The sequence below is a fragment of the Clarias gariepinus genome, chromosome 20 (assembly GCF_024256425.1).
Source record: "Clarias gariepinus isolate MV-2021 ecotype Netherlands chromosome 20, CGAR_prim_01v2, whole genome shotgun sequence".
NCBI lineage: Eukaryota > Metazoa > Chordata > Actinopteri > Siluriformes > Clariidae > Clarias > Clarias gariepinus.
The window spans coordinates 27,710,292-27,734,526 of NC_071119.1; the positions used below are offsets into that span (position 1 = coordinate 27,710,292).

The window sequence follows — 24,235 nt, forward strand, 5'->3', positions numbered from 1 at the left end:
TCCAGTGGTAAATTATAAAGATACACAAATGATTAAGGGGAGTTTCATTTAATTTAAACAGCTGTTCAAAAGAGAAGTCTGATGGACCTGAGAGAGAGAGAGAGAGAGAGAGAGAGAGAGAGTTTATGCAGGAGGTTTATTCTGTTATCAGTGAGTGAATCATTTGAACGAGTCTTTAAGTTTCACTTCACCAGTCACATCACCGCTGACTAAATAAAGATGAGATCATACAGCAGCATGAGGACACGCTTTCACCATCACAGCCTGAGTCTCCTGTTCCTTTTACTATCAGGTACACATTTTAATAATGTCTGGTGTTTATTAGCATACAGGCTAACTAAATGAAAAAGGGAAGCGTTCCTCTTTACAGGGTAACAGATATAATTAAATAAAAAATAAATAACAATGTGCTTTTGAGAGCAATTGAGTTGTTGAGAGATTTTAATTCCAAACACATCTACAGATTCCTGCTCTGAATCATTGTATCAATGTATTTCATTGTTACGCTTAATTATCATTTTACAGAAGAAAAAAATGGTTTATTAAATGTATAAAAGACGCACTGCTAAATGCACTGACAATTATAACTAATTCTAATATAACTTATATAACTGATTATAACTGATCATTATACAGATTTATACTGTTTATATTTCTTATGTTTAATGCCTGGAAAAAACAAGTTTTTTTAAATAAAATGTTTTTTTTATAATAAATGATTAAAAAAGAAAGTAAGAATTAATAAAAAGGAAACGCAGCTGATAACATGTTGATACTTTTGTCTGTCTCAGAAAACACAGTGTTAATTAGGATCATTTATAAACAGAGGAAGTTACTGTAATGTATAACTGTGACAGAGTGAAGTAGAGACAGGAGTGTGTGAACAGGGCAGAGGTGGTTTTAATATATTTGAATAATTTATAGCAATTGATCAGTCCATTGTAATTTTTTATGTGATTTGTTATGACTCTAACACGAGACTCTCAGTTCTGTTTCCTCTCTCAGTGATCTTCAGCTCTGCTGGTGAATCTTCAGTTCAGGATCTGATCGGTGCTGTAGGAGACTCTGTTACATTCCCCATCAGTGTCCCTGTTACTGGTTATATAAATTATAAAGGCGACACAGTTGGACTGGTGTTTAATAAACAGAGTGACACAGAGCTGAGTCAGAAGTTTGTGAATCGTCTTCAGTGGGTCAGTCAGAGTGGGTTCTTCACTCTCTCAGACCTGAGAACAGATGATTCAGGACTTTACACAGTGCAGAGCACTAAAGAGCAGAAGGGAAAACAGGATTATCAGTTGGAGGTGTACGGTGAGTCTGTTCTTCACAGATTTTAGACATAAACAATAAACAACTTTAAATTCTTAACTTATTATATTGTTCCTGATGTTTCTGTACAGAGAGAGTTTCAGCTCCTCAGGTGATGAACTCAGCCTTCAGTTCTTCGGAGTTCTGTTCATTCCTGTGTTCTGTGAGGAACATCAAAGGACTGAAGCTGTCTTTATATGAAGACGGTGTTTTATTAAACCACACCAGCAGCAGCGACACATCCGACATCACACTGAATCTTCATCTAGAAATAAAGAAGACGAACAATCACACCTTCAGCTGTGTGGCTTCCAACCCAGTCAGTGACAAGACAACCTCAATAAACATCACACACTACTGCTCTCTGAACACAGGTACGAGACGAGACTGCAAAATACACAACACTGTCTGTTATGAGGTCATTACACTGTGTAAAACTGCTATAGGAAAATATTAAGTGTAATACTTAATACTTAAAATGAGTATATTAATATAAACATGATACTGTATTTGTATCACACAGACACACACTGTGTGTGTGTGTGTAAGAACCTCATATGAGGACCGTTGGGTATTACTCTTTTCACAAACCACTTCCTGTTTAAAGATATTAGTCATGTTCAGTAATTATCAGGTGATAATAAACAGAAATAGTCAAAAGAAACTTCAAGACACACAGCATTAAAGTCTGCAGGTTATACTGTATATAATGTCATGTTACTATAATGTAAAGCCTGACTGGTTAAAGTAAACCCTCAGTGCAAATCAGTGAGATGACTCACCCATACTGAACAAATGCTATTCATAACTTTTAGAGCAATTCTTCCTGTAAGATATTATTATTTGTTATTATTTATAGATGATAAAGTTAAAGTAAACTCCAAGAACCCAGTATCTGTTAGATATAACTGATTCAAAACACTTTAAAGATTTTTAATGCATGGAGAAATAAACTTTAGTTGAAACTGAGTGGATGATTAAAAATAATGATGCAAAAGTTAAAAAGTTGTAAATTACTTTATAAAGGCCAATTCACACTGCAGTGTCTAAATGAACATGAACACACCAGCTCAACTCATAACAAATCTTCTACATTCTGTTTTTGTGTCAAATATAAAAGTCACATTATACAGTGTGAGACTGGCTTTAGAGGCCTGGAAACATGTCATGAGTCTCCTGTTCTTTACTGTCAGGTACACATTTAATTATAACTGTTATTTATTAGCATAAAGGATAAATAAAATAATAGAAAGAAGTAATGGAGTAACAGATATAATGAAATATAAATAATAAAATAATTAGCTTTAGATTTCTCCACACGCTGCCACATGTCATGCTTCTGTTATCCTGCATGTGGAAATGTGAAAACAAGCCAGACATTATACATGTGATTTTGTATTCCTCCTCATTTGTGATGTAAAAATGATCATTGCTGTTTTTTTTACAGGAGCTGTTGATGTTGATCCTCATCGAACCCATGTGTTCGTTCCTGTCATATGCACCGTGCTGTTATTAGGGTCAATGATCATGATGTATGTGTGGACAAATGTGTGTTTGTGGAAAAGGAAACTACATCAATCCAGTCAGTGTACAGAAAGCAGGTATTTATCTGATTATGAGCTTTAAGAGAGAAATAAAGCAGTGAAATTTACCTTTACATTTCAGTTCATTTCAGGTTTCTTATTTAAGGATTTATTTATACATTTTATTGGCACTGTTAATTATTTATTAGTGGAAAGATTAGTTAAAATGTTTAGGAAAAATTACCCATGGTCACAATAGGCAGAAAATCTAATAAACATCAATCATTAAAATGGAAGCAGGACAAAGAACAGAAAATGTTTTTCTTGTGTTTTTTGTTTGTACGCAGACCTGAGACCCATCTAAATGTCTACAAAAAATATAAAGTGACTTTTGCATAATTTGCATAAAGTTGCATTTAACTTTACTTGTTACAGGAAGCAGAAGCTGTGACTTACATTCAGACTGTAGGGGAAAGTTTTGGATCAAAAATTGTAAAAATTGCTGATATTGTATACACTATGTAAAGATTTAAAAGTAGATTAAAGTCAATTAAAAAGTGTTTAAAAAAAGTATTTTTATAAAGGAAATTCAAGTAAATCCAACTTCCATACCTTTAAAAGACTAACCTGTCACCCTCAGGTAAGAACCCAAGTTCAGATGCTGTAGTGTCACACGATCAGGACATCGCTTTACATTACTTTTTTTTTTTACTTTTTTCTTTTTTTTTTCTTTACAAAAGGCTGGCCTGTTAAAAAATAATACATGTTTGAATAACATCAAAATTTTACCTTTAGCAATTACAGTATGGGCTCCTGAAAATTATGCAACCACAACAGTAGTAATTATTATCTTATTTTATTTTTCTCCTGAATGGCAGCTCAACCAATCAGGGCAAATGGACTTTTATTCTACAGTGTATTATAGTGGACTTTATTAAGTGTCACTCTTACTCTCAGATAAATAAACCGATATCTCTCTCTATTTTTCTTTTTCCAAACAGGAAAGCACATGAGGTTCTGTCTGTGATGACATCAGTGGTTTATCACCAGGTGTGTGTGCCGTGACTGCAGCAGGCGGTGCCAGTCTGTGGGGTTGTGAGGCCCGAGGCGAGATCATGAAAACTGGGCCCACTGGTGTAACTGTGTGTCATTTTAATTAAGAATGTGTATAAAAGTCTACTTTTTCCTTGAATTAAATGCTAAACAGAATCTTGTTTTTCTCAACCTACATATGTATGTTTCATATTTAATTCTAAAAAGAATTAAATATTAAACATAAATAACAATAATTATGTCCTAAATAAGTAATTTATTTTTCTTAATAAATTCAAGTTGGATTTTTCTAATTTTACAAGGTGAGATTAAGCTACTTTAGAAAAACATGGAATTTTTCCAATAATGTTCCAATAATTGTCGCGGACACTTTATCTAAGATAAATCTACATTCGACTGTCTTTTTTTATTTTAAATTGTATTTATAGCAAGCATGTTCTTAACATCAGGGCTGTGCAGAGACATGTTTAATATAAATATAATACAGATTATTAAAATGAAACTTAGCAACTAATCATTTCTAATTAAATTGTTTTCAGATAGTAAAAGATGTGTAACTGTGAGGTGATCACACAGTTGTGAAGCAAAGAAAGAGAAAAAAACTAGAAAAAAAGGAAACTTTTCAAATGCACATGATTATGAGCTGATATTGTAAATATTATGTAAAGTAAAAATTAGTAAAAAGTAGATTTTGCACATTGAAGTCATTGTAATTGTAACATATTTTAATGCATTATCCTAAAAGGATTTAATTTAGCAAATATCTATATCTCCATGAATGAACACAGAATGTCTGGATTACAGTAATAAACATGTATAATTAATTAACTTATTAATAAACTCTACTTCATTCTACATCAGTTCTTTCTAGAATTTGCCAGTCTGTTGACTATCTGAGCTGTGTGATGTGATGATAGCTTGATAAAAGGCATTGTTGTGTATTATAGAGCACGAATGTCGCACTACACATTGTTTTATTCACTGTCAATAACACTGATTATATAATTCATTATTAATAATTTCCAAACTTTTAATCGACGCGCCTGTAACCATCACAACACACCACAGTCAGGTTCACATGCTGGAGTGTCACATGATGGGGGCGTCACTTTACATTAGCTTTTTTATTTCTTTCTGTTTTTCTTCATGGAAGACTTTATCAACAAGTAATGAAAGGTTAAATGATTTTAACATTTTAAATTCATCAATTATTTACTAGTTAAATTTATGCAGCCGCAACACTATTTTTTATAATAATAATAATAATAATAATAATAATAATAATAATAATTCCTCCAAAATGGGCTTAGATGATGAGTTTTAGCTCTGTGTATGAAACATTTACATAATTTGATTTCTTCTACGTATCTCATTCATATACTGATTTAATCATGTGTATAAATGTGTACTGTAGTGGATTGTGACATCTAATAATTAGTGCCCCCCTTACTCCCAGAAATGCACTGATCTCTCTCTCTCTCTCTCTCTCTCTTTCTCTCCAAATAGAGAACTATATGAGGTTCAGTCTTTGATGACAGCAGTTTATCACCAGGTGTGTTTTTGTGTGTGTGTGTGTGTGTGTGTGTGTGTGTGTGTGTGTGTGTGTGTGTGTGTGTGTGTGTGTGTGTGTGTGTGTGCAGTGACCGCAGCAGTGGAACAGAAAACACCAGAACTGAAGACTGCTTATCAGATTATTACCAGACCAATAAAGGTTTGAATACTATAGCTTTAGAAACATTGAATATACACATCATACACAATTCATAACAACTCTGTTTTTTAGATTTATAATACAAATGAAAATATATTATGCAATTCTTTTACATTTCCATGTTAATTTACATAATCACCCACTAATGATCCAGCACGATTTTAATTACAATATTTCAGTCTTTCATGTTTAATTCAGAATTTAAACTTATTGTGGACACATTTGCTTATAGTAATTATTCAACTCTACATTCATACAACGTTCAGCAAGCAACAAAACAGTAGGCAATTAATTTTAATTATATGTTTACAGAAGAGTCATGATTTCAGCAATAACTGAAATTATCTTGTCTTTAAAAATTGGGTATCAAACGTTAAAACAATGAATGCAATTGATTGCCTCAAATGATTTCTTTGACCATTCTATTCTCTTCTCTGCTCTCACATTTAGTCCCAACCAGCAATTATTTGACACAGAAACAGTAAAGCTTCATTATGGTTTTATTTTTTTTTCTGTTATCTGTAATTAAATGTGTATAGAGACATAAAGTACAAGGTAAATAAGATTCAGAAGAAAAAGGCAGAGCTTGGTGTAGTACCTCTGGTGAGTGTGTGTAGTACGGTTAGCCTGTTTTGCTATATAAATTACCTGTGAAGCTGTAAATGTAACATAAATTGTAAATTTGTTTTTCACAAAAATGATTTTGTTCTTTTGTTCATTTCTTATCTCGTATAATTACTGTAAATGTATATTCTTCTTATAAAAAAGCAACAAGACTGGCCTGAACAAAGACAAACTGCAATAAATATAAAGGTCTTGTGATTTGTAATATGGAACACAGAGTAAAAACTTATTTTTTATATTAACAAAAAAATATATAAATATATTTATAGTGTATATATGAAATGAATGAAAGAGAACAATGCTTTGATATAATATAGGGTTATGTAAAAAATGTAAAACTTTTAAAAAAATGTTGATTGTAATACGCAAGACTAAGAATCTTTTTTTTTTTTTTTTAATAAACCCTTTTCCATCAATGAAAGTTGTGGGAACTCTGTGTTTTTGAATCCTATAATGATAGTGTATAAAAATAAATAAATAAATAAAAATTTCCCAACACATCCTCAGTTAGTCCCCCATTATTATTATTATTATTATTATTATTATTATTATTATTATTATTATTATATACACTATTATCTTTATATAACTCATTTGCATCTGTGTTTAAACTCTTGTCTTGAAAGTTGAATGAAAGTATGAAAGTTTTATACTCAGTAATATATACCTTTATGTTTAATTTACAGTACAAACAGCTGCAATGTTTTAACCCCTATTTCACTGTTTAAATGAAATGAAGAAGTGTTGTAGTATTTTTATAAACAACTTGAGCTGAACAAAACATCGTACACATCGGCTCTTCCTGTGCATTTCAAAGGAAACCCACAACAGTTTGTGGTTTGTCCGTACATAGTTGCCTAAACTTGTGTGTAACTCAGTCGAAGCAACAGTTCATTATTATCATTACCAGGATTTCTTTATATATGTTTTATTTCATCAAATACCACTTAAGCTCAATTAATTTCAATCTTACTGTACATTGAACTCCAAACTTAAAATACACTTAAAAGTATTCTGTCAAAATGTATGTGGCAAGTTAACATCAATAACACAGGTTTATTAAAGCATAGTGCAGCTACATATAAGGAATGCATATGCAAAACTGATTACTAGAAAACTCAAATTATTATGGAAAAAGCATTTTTTTATTATCAGAAAAAAACATTTAAAATAGAAAAATATTAGAAAATATTTTATTATTATACACAAACCTCCAATTATTGCAAGGTTAATAAAATTAAATTAAAACGAAAGTCAACATCCAGTGGTAAATTATAATTATAACCATTGTTTAATGGTAATTTAATTTCATTTAAAGAGTTGTTAAGTGTTAGAGAAGTCTGATGGGTCTGAGTGAAAGAGTTGTGTTTATGCAGGAGGTTTATTCTGTTAGCAGTGAGTGAATCATTTGAGTTTATCATTCACTTCACCAGTCACATCACTGCTGTGGAATGAAGTCAATACAGCAGCATGAGGACACGCATTCACCATCACAACCTGAGTCTCCTATTCCTCTTACTATCAGGTATAGATTTAAATTATGTCTGTTGTTTATTATTATTATTATTATTATTATTATTATTATACAGTATCCAGTAATTTAATGGAGGGAAATGTTTCTTTTTCAGGGTAAAAAGTATAGTAAAGTAAATAATAGAAGAAATTTTTTTTTCACAAGCTGTTAAGGGTTTTTTGCTTTTAAACATATCTGTAGATTCTTAGCTCAGAATAAAAATTTAATCAGTTTCCTATTGTATATAAACTCAGTTCTGTTTCCTCTCTCAGAGATCTTCAGCTCTGCTGGTGAATCTTCAGTTCAGGATGTGATCGGTGCTGTAGGAGACTCTGTTACATTCCCCATCAGTGTCCCTGTTTCTGGCAGTATAATGTATAAAGCAATTGCAGTTGGACAGGTGTTTAATAAACAGAGTGACACAGAGCTGAGCGAGAAGTTTGTGAATCGTCTTCAGTGGGTCAGTCAGAGTGGGTTCTTCACTCTCTCAGACCTGAGAACAGATGATTCAGGACTTTACACAGTGCAGAGCACTAAAGAGCAGAAGGGAAAACAGGATTATCAGTTGGAGGTGTACGGTGAGTCTGTTCTTCACAGATTTTAGACATAAACAATAAAGAACTTTAAACTCTTAACTCATTATATTGTTCCTGATGTTTCTGTAAGGAGAGAGTTTCAGCTCCTCAGGTGATGAACACAACCTCCAATACTTCAGAGTTCTGTTCATTCCTGTGTTCTGTGAGGAACGTCAGAGGACTGAAGCTGTCTTTATATGAAGACGTTGTTTTATTAAACCAGACCAGCAGCAGCGACACATCCGACATCACACTGAATCTTCATCTAGAAATAAAGAAGACAAACAATTACAGAGAGAGAACCTTTAGCTGTGTGGCTTCCAACCCAGTTAGTGACAAGACAACCACAATCATCACACACTACTGCTCTCTGAACACAGGTACGAGACGACATGATGATCATTAAGTAATAAAAATAACTTTTTTATTAAATGTATGTATTCTACACACAACTGTAGGAACTTGTTCACCCAATATCTGTTAGATCAATCTGATATAAAACACACATTTTTAACTCGTGTCAAAAATCATATCATTGTTAGCTAAATTTAGATACATTTATACATTATTTAATCTACTGTATAAAGGCTAATTTACACTGGACTAAATACATTTATGCTCAACTCACAACAATGTTTTTTACAATGTATAATTAAAGGCACATAAAATGTCTCTATTACGTGTGCATATAAATAACAACAAGTTCAGCAATGTGTATGAAACATTTCCAAAAGCACAGTTGATTTTGTATTCCTACTATTTTGCAGTTGTAACATTGTGCTGATTTTACAGGAGCTGATGTTGGTCCTCCTCAGAGCAGTGTGTCTGTTACTGTCATATGCACTGTGCTGTTAGCAGGGGCAGTAATGACCGTGTGTGTGTGTCTGTGGAAAAGGAAACTAAATAAAACCAGTCACTGTATAGAAAGCAGGTACAATATTTGTCTAATTTTTATCTTTTTTGCGGGGGGGGGGGGGGGGGGTTTACAGTGCTCAGATCTGCATTACTGCAAATGATTTTCAAATGATCTTATTATTTAGGAATGTATTTATGTATTTGAAAAAACAAACAAATTTCTACATTAGATTGTTTCTTATTTTTCTTACTTACATCCTCTACATCGTTTTCTGATCTGTGAGTCTGTCAGTCTCTCATTATCAATCTATAAAATATATTTGCTGCTCATCTGTAACAGAAAGGCAAATAAAATACTGAGAGAGTTATTTAAAAAACAATTCATGACTAATAAACTGACAAACATTTTACTGTCAACATAAATTAAAATTAAACCCTTGAGTATGGTGTGATGTGTTGCAGTTGGGTTTCACAGCTCTGAGGATGTCAGTGTGGTTAGAGATCTTGTGAATGTTGTGGTCTGAGATGATTCTAATGTTAATGAGCTCACGTACACCATGTCTGACTCTCACAGCTTTATAAACATCTACAGTGTAGTGTACACATTATAGTGTAGTGTAGTGATATCTAATGAGAAGTCTCACTCTTACTCTCAGATAAATGCACTGATCTCTCTCTCTCTCTCTCTCTCTCTCTCTCTCTCACCATTTTTTTCCAAACAGGAAAGGAGACATGGTTGAGTCTGTGATGACATCAGCAGTTTATCATCCAGTTTATGTGCAGTGACGGAATAGAAACCAGCAGAACTGAAAGCTGCTAATTAGATTTTAATCAGACCAATAAGACAAACTTTTATCTGAAGACAGTTTGTTGGTCTTTTTCTTTACATAAACCCAGAATCACAGTTTTTTAATAAAACAAACAAACAAACATGTAATAAATTATCTTTTAATATTGTTATTAAAATAAAGCCCTACACTGAGCACATCGATGTGGTTAAAGATCTTGTGACTGCTATGTGAGTGGATTTAAACATTACTGAACTCAGATACGCCATGTCTGACTCTCACAGCTTTTTAAACATCTACACACTCTTAGATAAATACATTAATCTCTCTCTCTCTCTCTCTCTCTCTCTCTCTCTCTCTCTCTCTCTCTTCATGCAGGGAAGTACAGTATATGAGGTTCTGTCTATAATGACAACAGCAGGTTATCATCAGGTTAGTGTGCAGTGACTGTACCAGCATCAGAACAGAAAAGACTGGAACTAAAATCTGCTGATCAGATGATTATCAGACCAACAAAGTTAGCTTTTACTGTTCAGAAAAAAAAAATGGGGAAAAAAGAATATAGAAGGCAACAATCGTTTTTTATTAATTAATTAAACGTTGTTTTGAGACACATATTAATCTTCTCTGTATTTGTGAAAGATTTTCTTCACTCTATGCAAATTGCGTATTTCACTTTAAAGTCATCAACCTCAAACAGTTCCTCAGACCATTCAGTTCTCTACTCTAACACTCAGTTCCTACCAGCACTTAGTTGGATTTACTCTCTGCCACAAAAAATTTCATAAATGCCGAGTGTAACCTCATTTTATCTTCCTGATGTACAGTACACGGCCTCTTAATAAATGTGCATACAGACATTATGGTAAAGAAAAAAGCTCAGAGGAATGTAATTGTTAATTCACTTTGCTAACATAAATAGCCAATGAAGCTAGCATGGAGCTAAGCATGCCCTGGAAATCACACACCTGATCTTCACTCTGATAAATGTGCATCAGATAATAACTGTTTTTCCAAATGAACAATTATAACCTAATTATTTAGCCTTTTACAAATTCTCTTTTTTTTCTACATGTTATACAGCTATAAAACTGATTTTAAAATTCACACTATATCTCTGTCTTTGTTATTTGCAATATCAACAATTTTATACCATAATACCATAAACTTCAGGTATAAATAGAAAGAATTTATTGATGTTTGAAATGTACAAACATCAAAAATGTTTTAATGCTAATTTCACCATCTCAAGACTTGAATTTAATGAACCAAAAGGGATTTTAGTCCAAAAGAAGAAGTCTCACTGAAAAGAAGAAGTGTTGTTCCAGTTTTTTAAACAACTCGAGCTGGACAGAACTTTCACACGACTGTTTTTCTCTGCATTTTAAAGAAAACCCACAACAGTGTGTGGCTTTGTCTTTACATAGTTGCCTAACCTTGTATAAAATAGGTCAGAGCTTCAGTTCTCACTGTACACCAGGTGGTAATCACAACACCTGCATCTGATCACTGATTGATCATCTGCATCTTTTCTTTTTACAGTATGTTTTAATACATAAAATACCACTCTCTGCTCATTCAAAGGTTTAAATCTAACACTGAAATACAGTATATTTTGCAATATTATTTACCAATGGTGGTATAAAATGGTAGAGGAAATTAAACACATCTGGGTAAGATTCCCCCAAAGTTTAGCCTGCGGCCCTCTAATGGGCCATGCAGGTACTGCATCCAGATGACACAAAAAAAAGGCCAATATCTTATCAATATCTTTGTAAAGTATATGTTTAAGTGACCAGCGCTAGAACAATGTCATGGTATTTAAGGATGGTTTAAAAATAGTTAAACCAAGGGACCACCAGCGAATACTTTACTCGATTGTGCTGTTTTTATGGTGAATGAAAAATAAAATGGCTGCAACAAACTGTGGGTCAAGTCCATATAAGAATAATCATATTCAATCATGTCACTGGGTGAAGGGAGTTCAGTTATTTATATTACTAATTTATTATGTTAATAAAACTTTTGAATAGTATAACACATCCCCTGGTTTGTTCAGGAAAACCCAGTGTTTGGTATAAATGTGATAATAATCCACCATGCGGGCAGGTTTGGCAGAATCAAAGACAATTTTAATCAATCAAATAAATAATCAAATGAAATAATGTAAAATGTAATATTTACATGATCAAATATTTATTTGTTACATCTGACATTTGACCTGACCCTAAAACAATTACATTAGATTTTTTTGTGCCAGCTTTTTACAATAATGTATATTTTTATTCTGCTATACGTATGATAAATGGTAAATAAAAACATTAGTGAAATTAATGTATACAAGATGTTATTGAATGCTGCACTGAATCTCTTTTTCACATAAATAATAAAAATAATTATTGCAATGAATATCATTCCAGATGGAGGTTACTGGATTGGTGATGACAACCTGAGCGCAGTCCTCATCAGATAGGCGATGGCCGCCGTTATTTGGCTCATTGGTCCCCCAGTATCTAAACCACACACGGAGACAGTGAACTTTATAAAATTACAGAAAAAAACTTTACAACACCAGATTCTGATCTCTGAGCTACCACTGCCCCATACAACAGCACCATCAAGTGTTGGTGTTGATCTACTGTAGATTCATCCTGCCGATCAGTGACAATCATGCTCTAAAATTACACACAGTGACACACCCCTAAATATTATTTGTAACACATCCTCAGGAGTGACTGAGAAAGCACACAGCAAATGCAGTCCCTGGTGTAATGAATTGTTTAATTAATATCCTTTTTTAAACATTCAAGTGTATTTGAAGGAGAAACTAAACACTAAATTAATCTACGTTTCTCAGTTTTATGGTTCAGCTATTAATAGATATTAGATTTTACCATCACATCTCATATCACTAGCAGTGACTTTTGATTGTTTCATACCCAGTTCCCACAGGTGTGTTATCCACCCACGTCCACTGTCCTTCTCTATAATGATCTGTCAGTCCAATCCATACATTCTTTCCATGTAAAATAAAAGTGATGTTGAGTTATCGGTAAGCAGATACTGATTGATATCAGAACTCCCTTTACCTGTTCTTCTCTGCTGTTCATGATCACCAGATCTGCTCCTGCATTTCTGCAGTTCTGTCTGCTCTGTTCCCAGGTGTTTGTACTGGAGGAGACGAGGTAACAGCTTGTGGAGAACCTCATCCATCCAACAGGACAACAAACTTTAGCAGAAATACGATTAAGCATATTAATCAATCTATTGTAAATTGTTTGGGATAATTTTATATATTTAGCATGTATAACTCACCTTTTGTAGTAAGCTTATTCTGCAATGCATCCCTCTCAGATCTCAGAGCATTGTAATTGCTCTGTAACCTGTCTCTCTCTACAGTCATGTTATTATTACTAATTAATAACCTGTCTCTCTCTGTGGTCATGTTGTCATTGCTGCTCTGCATTTGAAGCATCTCGTTGTTGTGCTTTATACACAGCACAGTGATTACAGCCAGCAGGAGAACACACAGGAACCCAAGACCCACTGCAGCCATATTACTGAGGTTCACCTTTCTCCTCTCACCAGCACCTGCAGAACCTACAAATGGAACATGGTGACACTTTCACTACTGCTTCTTTAGAGCTCTGTGATATTTTAATGATCTTGACAGACTGATAGTCAGACAGAGATAAACCACATGAAAGAGGATGGAAGAAAGAATGATTTTTTTATTGCTTATCACTTGTATTTGTCTGTGCAATATTTTAAATAAACATTTAGAACCTTCAATAAATCTATTAAGCACTTATAAAGAACTATCAATTCACCTTTATCAATGTTTTTTAATAGATTTTTCTAAAGAAATTTATTGACTTCTCAGTCCTTTATTATTTAAATAAATTTAGTTAATTTAATTTAAAAAAAAATTATTTCAATATTTAGATTCACATAACAGCTGGACATGTGTTGTGTACTTTATGTGTACTGTATGTATATGCATTTTTTTTTTCCGTTTTTTTTTAATTACCTGTATTCTGATTGGTTGTGCTCAGCAGGATGTTGTTATAGATTTCACTTTGATAGGAAATCTTCTCAGCATCCTCTACGTTCATGTAAATGCTCTCAGAATCTCCATCGTTCTCCATCACATCCATGGTTCAGATTAACGTGACACTGAATGGACACTCACGCTGTCTGGCTTTTATTTTGCTCTGTCCTTGGCTGTGGTTATGTCATGTGATGCACTTCTGTTTTTTTTTTTTCTTTCTCAGGTATAAATGAGTCAAAAAGCGAATATGTGAAGTGTCATATCTAATCAGGTATTAGGTCAATCATGTTTAAATTTGTCCAACAATGCCTTGATAAATACCCTAACTGACCCTAAATCCTAAAAACATTGTTTAATGACCCTATCCAAGTATGTTACACAATTTGTAACATACATAAGTTACATGTAACAACATGAGTTTCCATTATTTTTTATGGAGGAAATTCACTTACTGTAAATACACAAGTGCTTTGGATTAAAAGCATGGTTCTGGAACAAATTATGCTCACAATCCAAGGTTTAAATGTAACGAGGAATACATTTCAACACAGGAATCATAATAATTAAAATATTTAATTTCATGAACATAATCTAACACTTACATAATATTTGTTAATTCATATAATAAGTGATTTAACGTGTTCTTTAACAAATATATGGATAATAGAAAGAGTAAATTAAGCTCGCAGCAACAGGTTGTCGCTGCTAGGTGGCAGTAGGTGAGAGGATTTTACCATAAATATCTTCTGTAGTCTAGATGGGCTAGACTCGCTACATTTCTGTCAGATCTCGACTACTAGCGGTTACTACCTCACTATATTTATACATGGATTCTATTATTTAATTACGTACTTATGAGCATTTATTAATGTTACATTATGTTAATTACATTGCATTCTCCTTTTTAAATGATTATGTTTCCCGTGATTTGTAAACACACATTTGTAAATGTTATTTTACACAGGGTTTCTATTTTACTTAAGAATGAAGCAGAAAACTTGATTTAACATTCACTACAGGAGTTATGCTCCCCTCCAAAAGTACTGGAACAGCAAGGACAATTCAGTTTTTTTGAGTTTGATATTTAAAATAATAAATATGAGATCTATTGAAATTTCATGTTTCATTTCCTGTTATGTACATCTAAACATTTAAAATAACATAAAACATGTCGTCTTTTGTTTGACCTGAATCATGTGTAAAAGTGTTCATAAGTATGTGAGTGACGGGTGTTTCTTGTCACCCAGAAAAGCATAAAGTAACATGGGTGGCATAGTGGCGTAGTTAGGACTATGACCCCACATTTGTTGTTTTGTCTGCCAGGCGGATGGCCTTTTTTCGATTCCCACCCAGTGCCCAAATATGGCGTTATATTCCTGCCACAATTCTGAGCCCGTGGTTTGACATTTTAGAAGCAGACAATGCACTCTATGCGTGTGCAATGTCTCCACTGCGCGCTCAACTACGGTGGCCCTGAAGTGCAAAACAAATTAACAAAACTGAAAACAAAATAACAAAACCCAAAACAAAATAACAAATTCAAAACCAAATTAACAAAACGGAAAACAAAATAACTATTATCTGACTGGCCAAGAAGTGCAATACAAATTAACAAAACGGAAAACAAATTAAAAACCAAATAACAAACCCAAAACCTATTTTTAGGGAGGGGGGGAGTTTTGTTGTTTTGTTTTTGTTTTTGTTATTTTGTTTTCTGATTTGTTAATTTGGTTTTGAATTTGTTAATTTGTTTTCCGTTTTGTTAATTTGTATTGCACTTCTCGGCCAGTCAGATATTAGTTATTTTGTTTTCCGTTTTGTTAATTTGTTTTGCACTTCATGGCCACCGTACTCAACAGCTCGATTCTGCGCATGCAATGTCTCCACTGCGCGCTCAACAACTCGATTCTGCGCGTGCAATGTCTCTCCTGCTCGCTCAACATGTTCTCCGCGCACGCGCGACTTCTCGATTCTGTGCGCGCTCGACTCTGCCTGCACGCGCGTGCAACGTTTATTTTCTGTGCGCGCTCGACTCTGCCTGTACACTCGCTCAACATTGTCCAGTGTTATAAAACTGCCACAAAACCAGCCAATCACAGACATCCACACACTACTTCTGATTGCCTGTTCCTTCTCTATCAGCTGCCAATATCGACCGCGTAACGCATACTATAATTTGTACAGCGCTTTTAAAATGGTCATTGTCTCAAAGCAGCTTTACAAAATCAAAAGAAAATTATAAGAAATTAAAATTAAATGTAATTATATACAAATGAAAAGAAATTACATAAGATAAGCAATGTAAATAAAGTTGTTTTTATGTATAAATAATATAAACAAATATTATAGTATTTATTTTTTATTTAATTAAGTATTAGTATATACCAGTTTCATTTGTCTATTGTGTGTTTTTATTTACTTATCTAATTATCCATATAGCTTATTGTTAGACTACATCGACTAAAATTCAAATCGGACAACTCGGTCGCTTTACTTATAAATGTTTATTTACAACGCTTCCGTTAAAGGGTCGATAGTAGTGCCACTTGATTGGAGGAGAAACAACCAATCAGAAGTAGTGTGTGGATGTCTGTTATTGGCTGGTTTTGTGGCAGTTTTGTAACACTGGACAATGTTAAACAAGCGTACAGGCAGAGTCGAGCACGCACAGAAAATAAACGTTGCACGCGCGTGGAGAACATGTTGAGCAAGCAGGGAAGACTCTGCACGCGCAGAATCAAGCTGTTGAGCGCGCAGTGGAGACATTGCACGGGCATAGAGTGCATTGTCTGCTCTCAAAATGTCAAACCACGCGCTCAGAATTGTGGCAGGAATATAACGCCATATCCAAACACCAGCCACTGGCTGCAGTCCCGAATCCAAGCCCGGATAAAATGACATGGTTGCATCAGGAAGAGCATCCGATGTAAAACCTGTGCCAAGCTTGTATGTGCGGACCTTATGGTCTGCTGTAACAACCCCTTACTTTCAGCAGCAAAAAAAACCAACCACATTGTACGTTTTACATTATGTTTATGACCTTAAATACTTAAATTATTATAGTAAGAAAATTTCTGGAAATTAATGAATATTTTGCACAATTAAGTTCTGAAATTTATCCATCAATTATTGTAAGACATTTACATCATTACAACATTAAGTCTCGAGCAGAATAAAAAAACAGTCTTTTTTATTTTATCTTATTTTACTTTATTTAACTCACAGCATTTTTATTCATGAACAATAAGTTAAGCACACAGACACACACACACACACAAGATGTCATATTTATGACTCGTTTTTTTTTTTTACAGAGTTTACATTTTTGCTGAAGAATAAAGCATAGTTTTAACTTTCACTACATGATTAACAGTCTCCTCCAAAAGTATTGGAACATTAAGGACATTGTTGTAGTTGTTGCTGGATGTTTGGGTTTAAGATATAAAAATTTATATAAGATAACAGAACAGATTCTGCTTTCATTTCCTGATATTTACATCCAGATGTTTTAAATAACAAAACATAACATCCTTTGTCTGAGAAAAAAGTGATCAAAAATATTGGAACACATAACTGACAAGTGTTTCTTTTTTGCCCAGATGCGCTCTGTTAGAGTGAGTGTTTAAACAGTTCACAGCTCTGAGTGTCCAAATCAAGTCCAAATCTCTTCACAAGCGAATTCTGCAGTGAATTGTGAACTTTTGTGGCAATGTTTTTACATGATCTTCAGGAAGCGATGAAACAGTCATGGATTGAGCGAGTGACACCAGAGTACTATTCCCAATTCTGAAGAATAAAGGACTTCATGCTAAATATTAATTGTTGTAAAACAATTTAAATACATTAAATAAGGAATTACTCTTACTATCTTGTTAATTAAGAATGTCATTAAAACGTTTAATTTCACTTTTGTCTCAGTACTTTTGTCCCCCACCGTAGAAAGGAATTTATTTTATTTTATTCCTCATTATAACCTAATTCTGATAATTGTTGCATTCTGATGGATTTTCCTGATCTAGTATATTTCTGTGATAGATTATAAAAACCTCACTTAAGTCAGTAACTAATGGACCAACAGAAAAACATATGACCCTTAAAATTAAAATTAAAATTAAAATTAAAATAAAACCCTACAGTACAGTGCCATGTGCAGCAGCTTTTCTTATGAAGCTCTCGGATTTCACAACAGTGAGGACGTCAATGTGGTTAAAGTTCTTGTGAGTGCTGTGGTCTGAGTGGATTTAAGCCGTACTTTCCTCATGCACGCCATGTCTGACTCTCACAACTTTATAAACACCTACACTGTACTGTAGTGGAGTCTGATAGCTAATGACAACTCTTACTTTTAGATAAATGCATTAATATCACACTTTCTCTCTCTCTCTTTTGAAACAGGAAACTATCCATTGTTTTTATTATTTCATTAAAAGTTGTTGTTTTGGAATACTTAAAGTATTATAGTTTTCTAACCATACATTCACACCATAACGTAAGAAAGTGTCCGCTAAGTATTCATGTTCTCTGTTTTTATGCAAGATTTTAATAATTCGGTGCAAATTATGTATCCCTCTTTAAAGTAATCAAAGGCAAACACCTGCCTCAAACAATTTCTGTTCTCTACTCTAACAATCAGTTCCAACCAGCACTTAATGGGATTTATTCTCTGGTACACAAAATTATTATAAATTTAGAGTTTAACCTTATTCTAGCTTCATCTTCCTACTGTAATACTGCAAGATCTTGTGTACAAATGTGTACATATACACCGGTAATAAACATCAAAGATTGCTTTGTAATGTATTTAAAATGTACTACAAACACATATATTCTTTACAGATATGCATTTAACATTTTACACATCGTTCTAGCTTTTTAGAACTAAAAATAAAAAAAGTCATTTTTTTATTCTGCTATACATATAAAGATTAAACTGTAAGAGTCCTGCACAGCAACATGCAGCAGCATGAGGGGAAATAAAAACATTAGTGAAACTAATGTATACGAGATATTAAGTGCTGCACCGAGTCTCTTTTTTCACATAAATAATGGATAGGATTGTTGCAATGATTATCATTCCAGTTGGATGTTACTGGATTGGTGACAACAACCTGAGCACAGTCCTCATCAAAATGGTGATGACCAGCGTTATTCGGCTCACCGATCCCCCAGTATCTAAACCACACAAGGAGACAGTAAACTTTAGGAAATTGCAGGAAAACATTTATAACACCAGATTTTATCCACATACATGGTACGGTGGGTTATTTTGTAGAATTTAATTCAGCAGCACCAGGAGTGATTGAGAAAGCGGACAGCAAATACAGTCCCTGGTGTATTGAATGTGAACAAGGTGGATTGTTTACTCTAGAATCTCTTTTTAAACTATTAAAATGTATTTGGATTATAATTAATCTATATTACTCTTTATTTAACATGAATTAAATCATTACAACTTTTCTAAGGTTTATGTTTTGTGTTTGTAATACCTTAAAGATGTAAAACATTTCTCAGTTAAACAGTTTCTCTGTTTCATGATTAAGCTATTGATACTGTAGATATTCGTAGGAATAGGACTAGCAGTGATTTTTTATTGTTTCATACCCAGTTATGACAGGTGTGTTATCCACCCACTTCCACTGTCCTTCTACAAGATGATCAGTCAGTCCGATCCATACATTCTTTCCAAGTCTGGAAACATATTCCTGGAGATAAAATATAAGTGATGTTGAGTTATCTGTAAGCAGATACTGATTGATATCATATCTCACTTTACCTGTTCTTCTCTGCTGTTGATGATCACCAGATCTGCTCCTGCATTTCTGCAGTTCTGTCTGCTCTGTTCCCAGGTGTTTATACTGGAGGAGACGAGGTAACAGCTTGTGGAGAACCACATCCATCCAACTGGACAACAAACTTTAGCAGGAATACAATCAACCATATTAATCGACCTATTGTGCATACTGTATGTGTTTTGAATAATGTTATATTTAGCATGTATAACTCACCTTGGTTAGTAAGTTTATTCTGTAATGCATCCCTCTCAGATCTCAGAGCATTGTAACTGATCTGTAACTGGTTTCTCTCTGATATTAGTTTAGTGTTTTGATTCCATAACTGCTCTTTTTCATTGTTTATAATATTATACCTGCTCTGTAACCTGTCTCTCTCTACAGTCATGATATTATTACTAATTAATAACCTGTCTCTTTCTGTGGTCATGTTGTCATTGCTGCTCTGCATTTGAAGCATCTCGTTGTTGTGTTTTATACACAGCACAGTGATTACAGCCAGCAGGAGAACACACAGGAACCCCAGACACACTGCAGCCATGTTACTGAGGTTCACCTTTCTCCTCTCACCAGCACCTGCAGAACCTACAAATGGAACATGGTGACATTTCACTACTGCTTCTCTAGAGCTCTGTGATATTTTAATGATCTTGACAGACTGATAGTCAGACAGAGATAAACCACATGAAAGAGGATGGAAGAAAGAATTAACTTTTCAGCACTTTCGTTTCTCAAAAATAAGGCATGATAAATTGTACTTGTAAATATTTCATAGAAAAATATTATCCAGCTAAAGTTTTTTTTTTTTGATAGTATAAAGCATTGCCTTTCACTGTGTGATTTATTCTAAATAAACATTTAGAACATTAAATACATCTATTAATTGGACCTGATACATATTATAAATTTTCTAAATATGATTTTCTAAAGGAATTTATTGACCTTCATTATTTCAATCAATTAACTTTCAATAAAAATAAAAATTATTCCTAAGTTTAGATTTACACAACAGCTGGACCTGTGGTGTGTATTTTAAGTGTATGTAAATGATTTTTATTTTTTTTTTCTCTTTTTTTACCTGTATTCTCATTTATTGTGCCCAGGAGGATTTTACTGTAGATTTCAGTCTGATTAGAACTCTTCTGCTCCACGTTCATGTAAATGCTCTTAAAATTTTCGTCGTTCTCCATCATATCCATGGTTCAGACACTGACACTGAATGGATGCTTACGCTGTCTGACTTTCAACTTGCTCTCTGCTTTGCTGTGGTTATGTCATGTGATGCACAATGTATCCACGATAGGGAAATATACTTTTTTTTTCATTATAAATCCTCACTGCTGGCAAAGTTATTTTTAAGGGTAGCAGGGAAATCCTGGTGTCAGAATGGAACTGAAGTTTTCCTCTTTCCTATTATCTCACTGAATCCTCAGTTTAATATTCTAAAAACAGAATATTTTGAGGCGATCCCTGAAAACAAACTTGAACTGGCTGTATCTCAGCAACTGGACCTGATACAGTAATAAACTTAGTATTACAGTGAAGTTTACTGAACCAGAACTATGCAATATGCAGAATGTAAATTACCCAAATTGTGAGTTTATACCTTTGTGATAGTTTACATGTGCAGTAGAAATATGTTTCTATGTACTGTTCATGAGGTTTATGTCACGGGACAAACTGGAAGTAACAACAGATGACTTAACAGTTTAGCCCATGTATGGGCATTTAGTATGATTATAGACCGATAACAGCACTTCTCGATGTGTTGAATCCTCTTAAAGTTTTCTTCTTTACACAGCCATCTGTAAGTAACGCTATCATGGGATAGAGTTTCTGGAGCTCAGCCAGCCTCACATCTCTCTTGTTTATTTTCAAGTGTCTTGGAATCTGTGGCACATCATGGCAATAGTTTACTTCCTATCTAAAAGGTCATATGAAGGGATGTGAAGGGGATGAGGTCATATCCATATTGTTGTCATTAAAGTCATTCATATCCTTACATGGGTTTTCAGACCACTGATATGCAGATGACTCACTACTCATCTCCTTCCCTACCTCAGATGCGTGTTTCCACTCAGATCTCCACCTCTGGATGACATCTCATCATTTATCACATCTCATTAGCTCAAACTAAATCCTAGAAAAAGCTGAACTACTGTTCATTTCAAAAGGCTCTTTTATCTAACTGGACAACTATATGATCTCCCTTTCTGTAACTGCACACAACCTTGGCGTAACCATGGACGCTCAGCTGTTCTTCTCCCCTCACACTGCTAACCTGACACGATTTCTGCTTTTCAACATTAGAAAGATTTATGCACTTCTCTCTACGCAGGCCACTCGGGTGCTTGTTCAGATGCTTTTGAAACTGGACTACTGCACCTAGAAAGTCTACCAGTGTGTATTATTACACTTCTGCAGCTGATAAACCACATGAAAGAGGATGCAAGAAAGAATAAACTTTTAATTACTTAGCAAAATGTTTTTTTTCTTAAAAATAATGAATCATATGTATAAAAATATTTAAACAAAAATATGTTGTTTACCTTTTACATTATAAAGCATTATAAGCATTGCTGATCTTATTCCTATTTATACTGTATCTTATTACGTATCTTTATACTATTTAATAAACATCTATTAAGCACTTATAAATTCTTTGTTATCAAAATTTTTTTTAAAAATATAATTTTCTATACAGTATATTGATTGACTTCTGCCCTTCTTTATTTAAATCGTATTAGTTTTATTAAAGAATTTCATGATTTCTATTTCTATGTTTAGATTTACATATTTATATAAATTAGAATCATTTATATATAATATTAATGTATAAAATAATTAGAATATTATATATATTAGATTTTTTTTCCCACCTAAATTCTCATTGTTTGTGCTCAGCAGGATGTTGTTATAGATTTCCCTTTGATAGGAAATCTTCTCAGCATCCTCCACGTTCATGTAAATGCTCTCAGAATCTCCATCGTTCTCCATCACATCCATGGTTCAGATTAACGTGACACTGAATGGACGATCACGCTCTCTGGCTTTTATTTTGCTCTGTCCTTGGCTGTGGTTATGTCATGTGAAACACATCTGTTTTTTCTTTTTCAGGTATAAATGAGGCAAAAAGCGAATATGTGAAGTGTCATATCTAATCAGGTTTTAAGTCACACGTTAGTTTCGCGCTGCGGCCAGAAGAGTGCAGGAAGTGACACTTATCATATTTTAAATTTGTCAACAAATGGGTTAATAGATACCTTATCCCCCTGATAATTCAACAGCTTTGAGAAGGTTTTAAAACCCTAAGATTGTTTTAAAGCACATTAATGACCCTATCCGAGATTGTAACTTCATTTGTGATAAAGAAACATGCTTTTTTTCTCATTATGAACCCCGACTGCTGGCAAAGTAATTTTTAGAAGTAGAAATATGTTTCTATGTTCTGTTCATTAAGCCTGGGCATCTAGTAGTGACTGAAAACAGCACATCTCCATGTGTTTGAATCCCCTTAAACCACAGAGATTTACCAACAGGAACATTTAATGCTTATCTGTGAAATTAACTAAGTATAAGAATCAAGAAATTAATTTTAAAACATTTTTGTAACGCATGAATTATAATTTAATTAATTATTTTTTATAAACATAACGCAAAACTTTAATAACAGTTTAATGATTTGACAACTACATTTTAAGTGATTTACGAACAAATACTAAATATAAAAACAGTAAGAGCAAGTGAAGCTTGCAGTAACAGGTAATGTCCGCTAGACGGCAGTATAGGCGTGAGGATTTTACCTTAGATATCTTCTGTAGAGTAGACTCGCTGCGCTTCTGTCAGATCCCGACGCCATATTGAAGAGATCTAAAGCTGTAACAAACTTATTCACCAGGCAATATAAATATATAGTGGATAGGCTTACAGAATGCAGGAGGATAAAAGAGATCAAAATAAGTCACGGATTTCTTTTATCTTTAATGTTCCATAACGAATTTCTGTAAAAAAAAAAAAAAATAATAATAATAATAATATTGACGCGTTGCGGCTTTAGATATCTTCAATATGGCGTCTGGATCCGAGGCCCGTCTAGTCTAAAGAAGAAATCTATGGTAAAATCCTCCCACTTACTGCCGTCTAGCGGACACTACCTGTTACTACCTGTTACCGCAAGCTTGATTTACTCTAACTACAGTAATGTACAGTATATCAGTATATACGTATTTTTTTTACATTTAAAATAGTTGAAATTGTTGTTTTAGAACACTTCAATTTATTAAAAATATTATGTAATCATTACATTATTTTATTTATAATAAATATTATAATTATTATTTTTTGTGTTATACGTTTTATTTAGTATATTAATTTAGTAAATTTAGTACTTAGTAAATTAATTTTATATAAACAGACAAAACACAAGCACACACCTGTTTACTTAC

General features: G+C 33.5%; 3 protein-coding genes across 3 annotated transcripts; 1 reads left to right on the forward strand and 2 right to left on the reverse strand.

Moving 5' to 3' along the window:
- On the forward strand, positions 1–3,962 carry LOC128508520 (SLAM family member 7-like). Its single transcript, XM_053479856.1, has 5 exons — positions 1–292; positions 1,006–1,311; positions 1,401–1,682; positions 2,756–2,909; positions 3,833–3,962. Exons 1-5 carry the CDS (start codon positions 220–222, stop codon positions 3,894–3,896), a joined length of 879 nt encoding a protein of 292 aa, XP_053335831.1. The 5' UTR covers positions 1–219; the 3' UTR covers positions 3,897–3,962.
- An 8,335-nt stretch (positions 3,963–12,297) lies between these two features.
- LOC128508457 (C-type lectin domain family 17, member A-like) lies at positions 12,298–14,107 on the reverse strand. Its single transcript, XM_053479802.1, has 5 exons — positions 13,981–14,107; positions 13,266–13,550; positions 13,040–13,179; positions 12,890–12,966; positions 12,298–12,463 (listed from the first exon to the last, which is right to left on the reverse strand). The coding sequence occupies exons 1-5, from the start codon at positions 14,105–14,107 to the stop codon at positions 12,298–12,300; spliced, it is 795 nt and encodes a 264-aa protein (XP_053335777.1).
- Positions 14,108–18,052: 3,945 nt separating this feature from the next.
- LOC128508458 (asialoglycoprotein receptor 1-like) lies at positions 18,053–21,053 on the reverse strand. Its single transcript, XM_053479803.1, has 6 exons — positions 20,869–21,053; positions 20,007–20,375; positions 19,775–19,914; positions 19,603–19,703; positions 19,092–19,173; positions 18,053–18,064 (listed from the first exon to the last, which is right to left on the reverse strand). The coding sequence occupies exons 1-6, from the start codon at positions 20,987–20,989 to the stop codon at positions 18,053–18,055; spliced, it is 825 nt and encodes a 274-aa protein (XP_053335778.1). The 5' UTR covers positions 20,990–21,053.
- Positions 21,054–24,235: the final 3,182 nt, after the last annotated feature.

Bases quoted from the DNA above. Each gene is read 5' to 3' on its own strand.
- LOC128508520 (XM_053479856.1), top strand. From the start codon at position 220: ATGAGATCATACAGCAGCATGAGGACACGCTTTCACCATCACAGCCTG. The intron at 293-1,005 runs GTACACATTTTA...TTCCTCTCTCAG, and splicing joins CCTGTTCCTTTTACTATCAG to TGATCTTCAGCTCTGCTGGT. The intron at 1,683-2,755 runs GTACGAGACGAG...TTTTTTTTACAG, and splicing joins CTACTGCTCTCTGAACACAG to GAGCTGTTGATGTTGATCCT.
- LOC128508457 (XM_053479802.1), bottom strand. From the start codon at position 14,107: ATGGATGTGATGGAGAACGATGGAGATTCTGAGAGCATTTACATGAAC. The intron at 12,967-13,039 runs GTAAAGGGAGTT...TTACATGGAAAG, and splicing joins TGAACAGCAGAGAAGAACAG to AATGTATGGATTGGACTGAC. The intron at 12,464-12,889 runs GTATGAAACAAT...TGTGTGGTTTAG, and splicing joins AACACACCTGTGGGAACTGG to ATACTGGGGGACCAATGAGC.
- LOC128508458 (XM_053479803.1), bottom strand. From the start codon at position 20,989: ATGGATATGATGGAGAACGACGAAAATTTTAAGAGCATTTACATGAAC. The intron at 19,915-20,006 runs GTGAGTTATACA...TTCCTGCTAAAG, and splicing joins GAATAAACTTACTAACCAAG to TTTGTTGTCCAGTTGGATGG. The intron at 19,704-19,774 runs GTAAAGTGAGAT...TTTTATCTCCAG, and splicing joins TCAACAGCAGAGAAGAACAG to GAATATGTTTCCAGACTTGG.